The sequence below is a fragment of the Sinocyclocheilus grahami genome, unplaced genomic scaffold (genome assembly GCF_001515645.1).
Source record: "Sinocyclocheilus grahami isolate Dianchi unplaced genomic scaffold, SAMN03320097.WGS_v1.1 scaffold1328.1, whole genome shotgun sequence".
Taxonomy (NCBI): Eukaryota; Metazoa; Chordata; class Actinopteri; order Cypriniformes; family Cyprinidae; genus Sinocyclocheilus; species Sinocyclocheilus grahami.
Genome location: NW_015506507.1, coordinates 97,452 through 112,610, shown reverse-complemented (window position 1 = coordinate 112,610; position 15,159 = coordinate 97,452). Strand labels below are relative to the sequence as shown.

The 15,159-nt window shown below is 36.6% G+C and overlaps 2 protein-coding genes across 2 annotated transcripts; both read right to left on the bottom strand.

Moving 5' to 3' along the window:
* Positions 1-90: 90 nt before the first annotated feature.
* On the bottom strand, positions 91-1,654 carry LOC107569267 (lysophosphatidic acid receptor 6-like). Its single transcript, XM_016255304.1, has one exon. It carries the CDS (start codon positions 1,601-1,603, stop codon positions 623-625), a length of 981 nt encoding a protein of 326 aa, XP_016110790.1. The 5' UTR covers positions 1,604-1,654; the 3' UTR covers positions 91-622.
* A 3,914-nt stretch (positions 1,655-5,568) lies between these two features.
* Positions 5,569-8,216, bottom strand: LOC107569271 (G-protein coupled receptor 55-like). Its single transcript, XM_016255320.1, has 2 exons — positions 8,162-8,216; positions 5,569-6,931 (listed from the first exon to the last, which is right to left on the bottom strand). The coding sequence occupies exon 2, from the start codon at positions 6,922-6,924 to the stop codon at positions 6,001-6,003; it is 924 nt and encodes a 307-aa protein (XP_016110806.1). The 5' UTR covers positions 6,925-6,931; positions 8,162-8,216; the 3' UTR covers positions 5,569-6,000.
* Positions 8,217-15,159: the final 6,943 nt, after the last annotated feature.

Below are 15,159 nucleotides of genomic sequence, written 5' to 3'. Positions count from 1 at the left end.
TCATTATGCAGATCTTATCTGAGAAGAGAACATTGTTTTATTGTTTTATTTCTACCAACATAATGCATGACACAAAAGTAAAAGTGCAGACATATTACTACGCAGAACTTAAGTGCAATCTTGGGGAAATAAAGATGCAGTTCAAAAGTATTCCTCAATGACACAAAAACACAGAAAAAAGACAAAACCGAACAGGTTTTCAATGGTAATGCTGGTAGAAATGCAGCTAATGTGGCAAAACATTGCAACACATCCAGAGGGGCCAAAATTATTCACAGTAGCTACTGCCCTTGGTTCACAGTGATAAGCAAATATACACAGCTTATTTGATGATTTGCAATGATGCAAGTTTTGCAGAACAATTGAAAGTATATCACATTGGCACATAATAATGAAGCACACTGGCTCAACGTTTGGTGTCTTGTTCCCTTTTCACCCACTTTAGGACGCCCGAGATGGGTGAACAGAGTTGCATGTGATGCACATGAGCAGAGATGTGCAATTCTCTCTTGCGTGAGTCAGCTTTTGGTTGAAGACTTTGGGTTTTTTTACATAACCATTTCCTTTCAGACTAAGAACTTGTTTACCTCAACAACATAAGCAATTATGATGGTTTGTTGCTTTACTGTCCGTTCCAACTCATGCTCTGAACCAGGCCGAGCCCAACGGTTCTGGATGAAGAATCACATCTGGTTCTGCCTTTAATAGTCTTTGTGCTGAAATAGTAGATCAAGGGGTCCAGACAGCTGTTTGTGCTGGCCATGCACATGGTAACAGTATGTAGGTTAAAGTAAACTTCAAGAGAATTGTCTCCATGCAAGTAATCATGTTTGCTCAGGCCGAAGAGGATAAAAGCAATGTGAAATGGGATGAAACAAATGGCATAGATGAGCAAGTTAGACAGAAAGAGCTTTACAATCTTGCTTTTGCTCAGCTCGGTGTTGCACGAGGAAGTCGCCATGCTGTAACCTTTCAGCTGCCGCACGACTGACACCGTACAGCCCAAAATAATGCAGAAAGGTACTAAAATTCCAAAGAAAGTGGTAAAGCAGAGGATTATGAAACCATTATACCAATTCCTTTCAGAGTATTTCTCAAAACAGCGTGTAACGTTACAGGCGTTGTCCTTGTTTTCAGGGTGGTTTAAGGCTGTTGGCACTGCCAATCCAGCGATGATCAGCCACACCATCACACAAAGCACCCAGGCTATCGGTACTGTCCGCAGTTGTCTCGATCGCAGTGGATACACCACGGCCAGCATCCGGTCCACGCTGATGAGCGTGATGAACAAGGAGCTGGAGTAGATGTTGACGGCGAAGAGGGTCCCTGGAATCATGCATAGAGCATTTCCCAGCTTCCATTCACCTGTAGCGAAGTAGATGATCCGAAAGGGCAGGGAAAGTGTGAAAAGAAGGTCCGATAATGCCAGGTTGGCCATGTAGATCACCGAAACGGATTTCCTCAAGCCATTCCGACAAACCAGTATCCAAAGAGACACGAAGTTCAAAGGAAGACCGAACAGCAGCACAATGCTGTAGGTGGAAGTGAAAAGTGGATATCTGAAGTGAGATGTGCTGCAGTTATCTGTGTTGCTGGGTGGCATTGTTCCAAAGATACAGGCGAATTTAAGAGAACTGCTGTGCCGAAATGTGAAATGGCTCTGTAACGATTTTTTTCCTGTGTGGTACCTTTTTTTTAGTTCCACTTGTTAGTGACAGGAAACAGTGGGAGGTGTCAGTAAGTGAATAGCATTTACAAGCAGATATTTAAGAGGAGCAAATTCTGCTTTGGGGGGGTTGAAAATGTTTTGACGTGTGGTCAAATGCAAACCATGTTACATTAGGTCAGGTTGAATGCAAACGTCAAAGTTTGCGCTTGTTTATTACAACCTCTAGTCTCAAAAAAAACTTTTGGGAAAAATACCAAACTGTCAATGGGATGCTACCCTTTCAAAAGGTACTAATATGTACACTTTTGGTACATGTACGATTAAAGTAGTAATTTAGCATTCAAGGGTAAATAAGAGTACAAATTTGTAGCTTTTGTACCTAATTGCACCGCCTCAGTGAAAGCTTTGTACCTTGTTCTTCTGAGAGTGTGGAAACAAAAAATGTATTGATCATGTCATCTTTCAGATCATTCAAAAGCATTCGAAAATGAACTCTTTATTGAACTTCCCCCTTCATGTACTGATAGAAACACAAAAGGTCAGAATGCCTAGTAAAACATCTCAGCGTGTGAACATCACTGATAGTGTTGCAGATAATAACAGCACAATCACACACAAGTCACTCAAGCAAAAAAATAACCAAATAAATATTCTGCTGCATGCTTGGTAAAGTCAGCATGGCCACCACGAATGCAAACTATAATGTATTTCTGCTATAAATGTAAATCTAACTATTTCATTCAAGCCTGCAGTGCTTTTCTAGGTTGTTTAACCATAAAGCCATAAACAGTACATACAGTAAATGTTTGTGCAAAATATTAATAGGCTACAACCTCACAAGCTTACATCTGTTTTCAGAAAAGAGCGATAAACAACTAACTGGCTTGCCTCACCACAGTCTCACTAATACTGTCTTAACGTAAAAGGTCACTTCAGCAGCACATGCACAGACACAACTGCTTTTCGAAAGTCCTGTGGGTGGAGGGGTTGGGCAGACGCTCAATGCAAACAGGATGAACCTATTGCACGTTTGTTGTACAGCACATTTTGTTGACAAAAAAAACATTTAGTTATTTCGGCATCAATATTTTTAAGTTAAACTTTATATCTATGTAGCTGCATGTATGTAATGTAGCTACATGTATGTAATTAATATTTAGAACATTTATTCTAACGGTAATATATATATATATATATATATATATATATATTTTTTTTTACTTGTATGTTTTATCACATTTAATAATGAATAAATTCCAATAAATTAGTCAAATATTGCTTTGAATTGTTTTAGACGTATAGCATGTCACATTTCATGTTGCCTACCGAGGTGCAGGAAAGTTTTGGTGTCGTGGCGCCATCTAGAGGAAGATGTTGCACAGGTTTGTGAAGCCTCACTCAGACATGCGCGCGGAACCGTTTGGCGCGGTTTCTCCTCAGTGAAAAATGTGAGGAGATTCTTTAGAATTAGAAGACAGAGAACAAAAATAGCGCGGGAATATTCCCCTACAATACATTCAGACAAACTGCAAATTAATTCTAGGTCTTTAAGTTAAACGACGTGCAGCTTGTGAACGACTCGACTACAGGTAAATATATTTTACAACTAAAGGAGTATCTAAACATTAATAGTACACAAAAACGCTACAAAAAATGATATGGTATAAAAACGATTTCGTTATATCACGTTATATCGTTGAAATATACGATGATAATCTTTGAAATACATATCACGTAGGCTAAATACCATCATGCATAAATATGGTAATCAATCACAGTGGTATGACTAACGTTATCTCGTAGATCACTCTACATTTTTTTGAAATGCAATTATGAAAAATTAAGCTAGTGCGGTCTCTTTGAGATGCCTTGTCTTTGACAGTATATACTAGCTACATCTTGTAATAATTATAATGATCTGTTTTAAATATAAACACTACCTTTTGTAGATACATAGCCTATGGTTTTCCTGTAAACTTGATTAACATTACATTTCGGTTTTTATCTAATTAATTTAATATTTATTTGAAAAATGTTAAGAACGAAGACTTGAAAATTACAGGCCTCTCTCATCTTTTTAAGTGGGAGAACTTGCACAATTGGTGGCTGACTAATTACTTTTTTGCCCCACTGTATTAACCTAAAACAACATATATGTATTAATTGTATCATTATTTCAGTTATTATTACGGTACATAATATTATGTTACCACACATACATATACATATATTATTATATATTATTGCACATCTATCTATCTATCTGTCTGTCTGTCTGTTTCATTTACCCTTACTTTACTCTGCCATCTCTGTTATATACATACAGTAGATGTTATATACGATGTTATTCTGGCGCCATCTGCTGGTCATAGAAGGAAGAAAAGGTTCATTATACACCGCAAAAACGAGGAAGAAGCACATGGCCAAATCATTATGATAATAACTGAAGCACGATACAAAATTGGCATAAAATGTAACACAATGATTCACATATACCTACAACAACTGTCAAATGTTCCTTTCAAGCTTCTCATTTTATTTTAGTTTGAGGAGGACGTTGAGGATGTTGCCTCACTTCATATATCATATAAACAGACTGCTGAATTCCAGATATGAGTGGACACTCACTATCTGACTAAGAGAAACTAGTGGCACGTGGTTTTGTACCCACACATTCTTACCCACAACATGTGGAAATCGGTGCTGTACTCTTGTCCAAAGGGAACCTGTTCACATTTTACACAGTTTTATTAATATACAGTACAAAACAGTTGAGACAAGTCTACACAAATAGTTTAATATACTGATTTATGAGGCAAAATACAGAACAGAAGAGGTAATTGTGAAGTGTGTAATGCCATACCAAATGTTGCATCAGAAACATTTATGAGTCATTGTGAAGGTTTCAGGATGGTTTGTCAGAAGACCATCGCGTGTGAGCATGAAGACCTTGGGTTTTTCATGTTGACAGTGTTAGCATCATAGCATGAGATAAAGACAAATAAAGAATCTTTGGGGCAAAATCCTTATCGCAGGATCATAAATTCATCGTAAATGTGACGTACACATTATCATTTCAAATGAAAATAACATTAAATAGAGAGCTGCAGTGATGATATATTTTTGTAGGCCAGTTCGGAAATTCACGTCACCTTTGTTTCCTCAACAAAAACCCATTACGATTTTTTTCCATTGACTTCCGGATTAATGCAGAAAAGAAGCTCTGTGACCAACAAAAGCTTACTAACCAAAAGCTTACATGTTTTGTTCATCATAATCATTGTGACAAGCTTCACGATTTTGAAGCCTGGAAGTAAAATGCTGAATGTAGGTTATAAATGAATTACATGTTGCATGACTTCAACTTCACAATCACAAAACTTCCGACAACTCTTTCTTTATTTATTTAAAAACATTTTCCTTTCCTATGAGCCTGTAAAAGCAGACTAGTGAGTAGATGAGTTTACCTGTTTGACGTGATGGTATTTAATGTCCCACACCACTATTGTTCATGTTTAGCCAACTGCCTTTTTCAAGACATGTTAAAGGGGTCATATGATGCGATTTCAATTTTTCCTTTTTCTTTGGAGGGTTACAAGCTCTTGGTGCATAAAGAAGATCTGTAAAGTTGCAAAGACTAAAGTCTCAAATCCAAAGAGATATTCTTTATAAAAGTTAAGAGTCAGCCACACCTACCTAAAACGGCTCGTTCTAACAAGCCCCCACATGTCTACATCACTATGTGGGAAGATTTGCACACAAGAGATGATATTTTGAAGACTGTTGGGAATCAAACATAATTGGAGCCCACTGACTTTCAAACTTCTAATCTCTCAAAATATCTTCTTTTATGTTCAAAAAGAAACAAAAAATACGGTTTTGCAATGACGTTAGTGTGACCAAATGATGACAGCATTTTCATTTTTGGGTGAAATGTGCCTTAAACTTGAATGAAAGAAGTAATAATTTGTCCATTAAATCATGCATTAACCTCAAGAACCTTTGAAATCAGTCCAAAATGTTTTCTTGAAGTCTTTTCGCATTTACAGTTTGGTATATTTTCATGGGTGAAATCCAGTTATTTCACTATAGGAATCCACACTAATTTTAATTTCGTGTCAGGGTGAAAGATTTTGCAGCGGGCTCAAGTATGTGAATTTGCGGAATTGACCAACAGAAAGCTGTTTTTTTTTTTTTTTTTTTACCTGTGCTTCACACGTCGCTACTCTGTTGACAATAGACTTTTTTCAACGTTAAAATTTCACTAGTGTGACCACAACTTTACTTCCACTGGAAAGTTTGTGAAAGTCTAATAAACTGAATTCGACTTCTCAAACATCTGAGGTGCTGGTGGTTCTTGCTCTGTTGATGGACAGTCTAAGCGAGTCCTTGGTGGATCGGACTTCCTTTGCGATGAAATAGTAACACAGTGCATCCAAGCAGCAGGTCACATTTGCAATGTTTATTGACACCTGTATAAAAAGGGAAATGTTCTTTTGCTGTTTGCAGTCTGAAATAAATCCATTACGGACAAGATACTGCAGGAATATGGCCACGTGACAGGGGGTGAAGGGCACTAGGAAGGCCGCTAGGCTGCTGTAGATGATTCTCACACCAGCTTGCCTCTTGTGGTCACTGTTCTTTGAGGCTTTGAGAGTACGGACGCTCTGAATGGAACAAGCCACCAGTACTGCGGCAGGCAACAGGAAACCAAAGACCTCCAGGCACACAATTATTGCAATGCTCCAACCCTTCTGAGAGAAGCGATGGAAACAGGTGAAATTCCCCTTTTCCTCTCCCCGGAAGGTGTAGATGGGTGAAGTCGCTGCCATAACGAACACCCAGATGAAAATGCAAACATTCAAGGCTTTTTTTTTCGAACGCACCTGCTTGGCTCGAAACGGGTGGTTTATTGCGATGTATCGGTCTACGGCTATGCACACAATTGTGTAGATGCTACCGTACATAGCTACAAAGTAAAGACTTTCCAGGAAGGAGCAAAAGAGTTCCTTGTCTTCTGCCCACTTGTGGTGTGCTGCGTGCATTTTGAAGGGCAACTGCAGCAGCAACAGCAGGTCCATTAGGGCCAGGTTGGTCATGTAGATGGAGGACTCTGTCCATTTTCTGAGCAGCCGACAGAACACCACCAGTGCTGCAATGTTTAATGCCAAGCCGAACACCAAGACGGGCACGTAAATGACCAAGTCCAGCTTCTGCGTTAAAGTGTCCACTTCTTTAGTTGAGCAGTTCGTCATAGTGAAACTGGCAGGAGAGAGGTGGGAAATATCACATACGTCTTCATGAAATTTCTACCTTTCACAACTGAAATGTTTATCATATGCACACTCATCAATGTTATGCTTTCTTTTTTCACTTGTTGATGCAACAGTTTATGTATTTATTTTAGATTTAAAAAAATAAGCAAAAAAGAGCAACTTTCAAATCTTTTGTGGATGTTTTGAATGCAAAATGCTAGGTTTTCTATATGCTTTAAACGGCCTTGCTCAGACTTTTCACACAAAGAACTGCACATTTTCTTTCTAAAATAAAAAAAAAAATGGTATGAGAATTGTTTTTATTTAAAAGGCAAAAGCAAGCTGCATGTAGAAAGTACCGGATGACTTGAAGCTCGTTTTTCATTATAATGATATTTTATACTACTTCAGACACATCAAACATTTTACAGGGCTTTACGTTTCTGTTTTTGTTTTCATTTTGCACAAGTTTCCACTCATATAAAAAATGAACATGATGTCAATTTGCTGATGATCAACATTTACTTACTACAATCAGTTGCATCAAGCACTTTCCACCACAGATGATTAATATTTAGCTTTTATCATTATAGTCTAAAATTCATAATGTTGCTAGGTTTTCTATATGCTTTAAACGGCCTTGCTCAGACTTTTCACACAAAGAACTGCACATTTTCTTTCTAAAATAAAAAAAAAATGGTATGAGAATTGTTTTTATTTAAAAGGCAAAAGCAAGCTGCATGTAGAAAGTACCGGATGACTTGAAGCTCGTTTTTCATTATAATGATATTTTATACTACTTCAGACACATCAAACATTTTACAGGGCTTTACGTTTCTGTTTTTGTTTTCATTTTGCACAAGTTTCCACTCATATAAAAAATGAACATGATGTCAATTTGCTGATGATCAACATTTACTTACTACAATCAGTTGCATCAAGCACTTTGCACCACAGATGATTAATATTTAGCTTTTATCATTATAGTCTAAAATTCATAATGGTGCAATTTTGCACAATTGCTTTATTTATTGAAATGATTATAGTCATGTACATTTATGTAAATATTATTGAGGAGACTATAATGTGAACATTCGTTAACGTTTAAAAATACAGTAATTTGAAAGAAAAATATGAGAAAATTATAAATGTAATGATTGACAGTTTTTTTGTAGTTCATTCGATAGTTCTGCATATAATTTCTGCCGCTCTTTAGTTCATTAGTAGATATTCTTACCTTCGCCGATGACTTCAAAGTATCATTTCTCCTAGAGTGAAACTGGTGTCTTCCGTGGTACATACACTCATGAAGTAAATCTTTGTTAAGAAACAAAATATGACTGTTAAAAAAAAATGGAAAGGAAACGGTGACTGTGTAACAATAAAATGACCAAATACCCCCAATTTTGGACACAGTATTTATTGAAATGATTATAGTCATGTACATTTATGTAAATATTATTGAGGAGACTATAATGTGAACATTCGTTAACGTTTAAAAATACAGTAATTTGAAAGAAAAATATGAGAAAATTATAAATGTAATGATTGACAGTTTTTTTGTAGTTCATTCGATAGTTCTGCATATAATTTCTGCCGCTCTTTAGTTCATTAGTAGATATTCTTACCTTCGCCGATGACTTCAAAGTATCATTTCTCCTAGAGTGAAACTGGTGTCTTCCGTGGTACATACACTCATGAAGTAAATCTTTGTTAAGAAACAAAATATGACTGTTAAAAAAAAATGGAAAGGAAACGGTGACTGTGTAACAATAAAATTTTGGACACAGACGTTCTGATAAACACATGCACACTCACACACACACGCAAAACAACCTGCATTCATCTCACAGCACTCATACAAATTTGCATAGCTGTAAAGCTCGTACCTCTGCTGCCAAAGATCAGCAATATTTTCTTAAGCCAATAAACCACAAGAGCAAAATCCGTTGAACGGGACTTCTGCAGGACAAACTGGCGGATGTCTTTTTTCTTCTTCCTGTATTATCTATGAAATACAGCCAATATGTAAGACCCCCTCTTACGCTAAACGTTAAACCTCTTTGACATTTCATCTACTTTTACATCTTAGTCTGAGATGAATGTCTTTCCCTTTTTCAGACATGAGGGCTGCATCTCTCACGAAACCATGTCTGGTGTACAAAAATCACCATTAGCCTCATGAATGAAATAATGAATGGTTTTGTCCCACCTGTACACTACAAAGCATAAGTGTGGTATTTACATAGTTATATTGCTAGTTATATATCATACAGCTATAATATTTTTCCACACAACATTTCAATGAACCTTAATGATGAACACCGAAACTTACTGGAAGAGAGAATTCATTTACTGAAACTATGCCGCTGTGCAATATCCAAACTGACTTCAAAAAAGAGGTTGTTACGACCTGAAAAAAAAAAAGTGTTAAATGAAACGAGGAGTGTCTGTGCTTACCAGGACGACAATTGTCTCATAGGAGAGACTTTCCCTTAAATGCTATCAAGAGAACTGTAGTTTGTAGCACTTATGTTTTCAGAGGTTTTGCCTGTGACCACATCCTTGCTAACAGAAACATGTCTTTGGTACTTTTCTTATATCTTCCTGTTGGCCTGTTAAGTAGGCTACTTCATTTAGTCTTAGTCAATATAATCACAGCTCATATGGGTATAGCTGACATGAAATGTGTTTTGGGAAGTTAACACACCCTGCAATGTGACATACTATACTTCATCCTAATCTAGTTTAAACAACATTTTACTAGTTAATTTACAAGTATAATGGATTGTATTATCACTATTGTGAGCTCATATTAAATGCAAGGTTTACTTTTAAAATGTATATCACACTAAAAGGAGCATTTAAAATGAAGACGTGATTAAAATGGTGAAATAAATACAAAAAAGGTGGCCAGTTATAGAATATACACAGCAAAAACAAACAAACAAAAGTTTTTAAAACAAGACGAATGTACTTAAGAATCAATATTGCATTAGATACCAAGGCTTGTTTTCATTGATTGTGTCTTGAATGCAAGTGTGTTTTTTATAGTTTTAAAGTTTATAGCAAGTGAAAACCTCTGCCAGTGCAGTAAGACAAAATAATATACAGTCTATAAATAATACAAAATCTCTTATAAAGTGTTGCTTCTCGAGCATATATCTATTTATATACTTATGTTTTACATTTTTTATATATTTTTCTTTAAAAAAAGACGAATTAAAAAGTCATTAAGAAGTGTACACTTTCCTTAAACAGTATATCTTTAAAAAATGTAATCGAAAAAATGTGTATTTGTCAATATCAAAATCTCAAATGGATCATACACAACTTCCTGGTTATCTTTTTCCCTTTCTTTTCTTTTCTTTTTTAATTGATTTACGTTCACTGCCAGATGTTTGTTTTATAAATAATGTTCAAATGTGTTCAAATAAGTTTACTGAAAGCAAATAAACAAATAAAAGCTGAAAAGCATATATGGATTTACAGGCAATTTTCAGGCAACATATAAACAATGAAAAAAAGGAATCAGTGATGTGTACACAAGTCTTCACTTGCATGGGAGGCAAAGAGGATCACATTACAATTCAGAGGAAATCGAGATTATTTCCTTTTTGTTTTGACTGTTTCAGGGGCAGCACATAACCCACACACAGTATAGATACTTTAAAGTGCAATATTCTAGTGTCATTTCTCAGAATTGCATTGTTGTGTGACACAGCGTTTGTCTGTTCATGTGCTTGCTTGCGTTCAGATGTAGATGATAGCATTAAGACTAGATTGAGGGGGATATTTCCATTCATCGATGCTCTAGAAGCAGAGAGAACAATAATTATGATGTTTACTGATTAAATAATCAATCATGATTTAATATTACGCTCTTTTCTGGTTTTGCAGACCAAAAGAAATCATGTTTAGCATCTTAAATGCATAGAATAGCATTAAACAAAATATCTGTAATAGAAGAATGACAAATGTAATTGTTTTGTTATTGTATTATCTAATTAATGATTACGTTGATCAAAGAAATTAGCTTTGCAAATTGCATTTCAGCGGGGGATTTTGTACACCTTTAGAATAAAACTCAATTACAGTGTAGAAATAGAAAGTGTAACTTCACTTTATATCCATATGCCTTCCTATGTATGTATTTGATAACCTAGCAACAGGCCTATTTTTGGGGAACAAACTGCAAAAAAAAAAAAAAATGTCACCAGAAGTTTGTTTAAGTTCCACAAAACCTCCTTTAGTGATGTAACAGATAATTATATTCACTTCACTTCAACAAATAAGTAAACACAATAAATAAATAATATTAAAAAAATAAAATAAAAAACCAAAACGGGTCATTTAGGATTAGGGCTAGGATTTAGGTTTTATTCTTTTAGGTTAGTAGGCTTTTTAATAAAAACAGAACTAAAATAGGAACATACCTAAGGTGTAGCTATTAACATGAAAATATAGGCTAATTAAAAAATGTAATAAAAATCAATCAAAACGAACAAATAACAAATTGCATTACATACATACAAATACACACCATAGATTATTAAACTGGTCAGAATATTTAGCTTTATCATTAGCCTATAGTTTTTTTTTTTATTGTAATTATTGAAATAAATTATTTGAGAAGAATACTGTTAATGTATAATACAGTGCTAATGCAATACAGTAATTTAAAAGAAAATACTTGAGAAAACGGCAAACGTAATGACTGACTGTTTTGTGTAGTTCTGCGTTTAATTTAAAAGTAGACTACCATCTGCAGCGCGTGCGTGCGCTGCTGCTGTCAGCACGCTAGCGCTCATCCGGGCAATTTTCAGCATAGGTGATGTCATGTGACCCAGATTCAGCCATCTTGTGGATACGAAACGAGAGACGCCACTCGCACACAAACTCAGCGCTGTCAGTAAAAGCAGAGGTAAGACAGCGGGCCCGGCGTACATGGTTTTGCTCTAAAATAAAACTTAACTATTCCTACGCTAACTCTAACATAGACCCGCCCCAACGTAGCGGACCGACGCTATTGTAGTCCGCATGGTTGTTAGGCCTGGAAGCACCGGGCTCGATTAGACCGGCCTACCGCTGATGATGCTATCAGCGATCGGTAGGCAGCTGTAGTGGAACGCGGTGTGGCTGGAGACTGACACAGGCCGCGTGGATTAAAACTCGTGTCAACTCACTCACACCTGTACTTCGATGTGCTTCTGCCGGCATTTATTCCGAAACTGTTTGACAGTTCGTACATTTCACGGCGGTGCGTGGGCTGATTTAAAGTTGCTAGGAGTTGGGAGTCAGAAAGTTAAAAGGCCAGCGATAGCCGGTCTAGGATATTTCACCTTATTAAAACGTCTCTTTAAACTGTTAACGTTACATGACATCTACAGCTGTCAATTCAATAGTTCACGTTATATCTAAACGTATTTATTGGTGTTTTCTTGCTCTAGCTTGTGGACTGCAGTGCTTTACAGGGTGTATGAAGGCATGGACCGACAGGGACGTGATCATTGAAACCTTAAACTGACATTTATCATTGTTCTTTTGAGGTTGCGGAAATTAAAACATGTTAAAACAAGTCTTGAAATTAAAACAAGTCTTGACGCCGATCAATTCCACATGGTCACTTAAACTAACCTTCTTGACTGCTCAAACTACTTATGATATAAAAAATGTAACGTTACAAGTGTCTTTTCTGACCTGCTATTAGCCTCTAAAAGACCAAAAATGCCTTGTTCCACACATATTACAGCGTTGAAAATCGATAACTTTATGCGTATTAAATCTATGAAATGCTAATCAATGGATTTTAACTGGGCAAAAACCTGCAATCTGTTGACCATCTGTTTTCAACCTAAACTAGCTTTATTGACTTCTGTTTTGTGTTCAACTGCTGCCTTCCCCCTCCTCCCTGACTGGTGTTAAATAAATACTTGAGCTGTGCATGCCTGTTTGTAATCTGATGCAACCTCATAATTGCACGATTTGATGGGTTTCTATCAGATAAACCGATCAAAGTGCTTTTTGTATGTATCTAAAATATGTTTGGTTAGTTGTTGTTGATGGGAGTATGTGTAATCTGGATCGGATTGCTTCATTTGGTTGCACACATGGTTTAAATCCCAGCAGCAGCAAGTCACTCCTGTTTGTTTTGCATAGACATTGTCATCTACATGATGTGGCTGTCTAGAGCTTCATACTAAATTTAGAATGTATAGTAATAAGATGCAAATAAAATGTAAAGATCTCTTCTATTCCCTTTAGCTTAAATGGGTCTTGTTTGACAGGTCTGACAAGTACATAATGCATACTGCAGAGGCATCATGTGATCAGTTCAAATCAAGGTCGAAAAATGTTAGTTGCCTTACATAGTGGGCAAGGGAAGCCGTGGGTTGCACAGATGTCTGAGAATGCCCTTCCTAATTGGGAGAGTTCCTAAAATAGCTCTTGCCACAGTAAGGGGGGTACACTAAGGTGCCGAACGGATAGGGGTCACCTCTAGAATATGCTGGAAAAAATGCATTACTGCCAATGTCACCACTGTAAAGACATAAGAAAACTTGTTGGTTTACTTGTCACACCTTTTGTACATAATATTTATCTGGGACTTTAAAACGGAATAAATCATGCACATGCTTTGTGAAGGTGTTAATTTGAAAATATATGTTTGCTCTGATAGCTTCATTTATGTTTGAACAAATGGTGTCACTCCAAAGGAATTGTCCCGCCTGTGTGTTTTCATAAGCGTTACTGAATATTTGCATTGGGTATCTGTATTTGCAATGGCAAATAAAAGGGGATGCCCCAAAAATTTGAAAGATATGTACATGATATTTTCAGACACCAGATGTACCAGTGCAGAGTTCAGCATGGATGCCTTGTGTGCTAGTTTTTTTAATAATTTGTCCTCTTTTTCAATGTGTGTAGGTGTTGTTTTCACATCATGAACTCCTCTCACACTCAACACACAAAACATGTTTTACATGTTGGTTGCAAATAGGTCTGAAGTATATGTAGATTTTTTGTAAATTGCATGCATTTAATTGTCAGTTGACATTTTCACTTTTAAAGCATGCACCAGTAGTTCAATGTGCAATCCTGTATGTTGATATGCCTCTTTGCACATGTAAACCATAAATGCCGTTTTTGCTGAATGTCCAGTCCTTTTTACTTAGTCACCATGAAATAAAAATTGAAAATTCTTATTTTTTTTAATGGAATACTGTAGTGTTTATTATAAATAATTTATCCGTGCACTTCATTATTTTTTTTTTTAATTCATGTGCCCTCGTAATCTTTAATCAAAAACGTTAACCTCCCCTCCCCCTCAAAACAACTCATCTTCTCTTCCTATCACGAGCTATGGCACAAGGGCAGAACTAGTGACGTGAGGGGTAAACGCTGGGATAAACGACGGGGAAAAGCTGAAGCTGATGCTTCACTTTATAGCACTGACACCAGTCATGAGGGAGTACGTTACCCCTAAACATTAAAAAGATATTAGGATATTACAACAACATTACTTTTAGGACATCGCAAACTAATTTTTTTCATGAATATGACTTAACCTGATGGAGGACGCGCTTAGTCATTCAGGCAGTGTCTCTCGGTCGCGCGTGCTGTTTAGGCATGTTTTGTGCCGTTGATCGTCGTCTTCATCCTTAATAAATAAAACATTTATTCATGCTTGGGTGTCGGCTGTGAATCCAGTGGAGAGAAATCTCCCACCACTAACTGCAAACTGGCATTCAGATCTGCCTCCATTTTGTTAGCATCGCCCCAGCTTCCAACGATCCAATCAATTCCCGAAGGACGAAATCAAGTCCCGCCCTCTCATTTCAGATGCCGTTTCACTCGGATATACGTCACAGTAGAGAAGAAGAGACAATCGCAACTTCTGTTTCATGCCGACTTTAAGTCAATTTATATTTGTTTGTGCTGAGCTATTAATAGAGACTGTCTTTTTCTTCAGACTTTCAAGGAAAATGGCAGAAACCCAGACACTTAACTTCGGACCAGAATGGTGAGTGTTATCGCTGAAGCATCAGGGTCTGATGTAGCATTGTAAATAGTTTTTTAATGACATGTAATAAATGTTCAGTCTTATATACACAGATTTAGTCAGGATTGTTTCTGAGAGCCTGCCTTATCTGTTATTGGAAGTTTAGTGATTATGCAAAATTAAACTTAAGCTCTATGGACGTCATCTGTGGCATGCTGTCAGTTACACAGAAA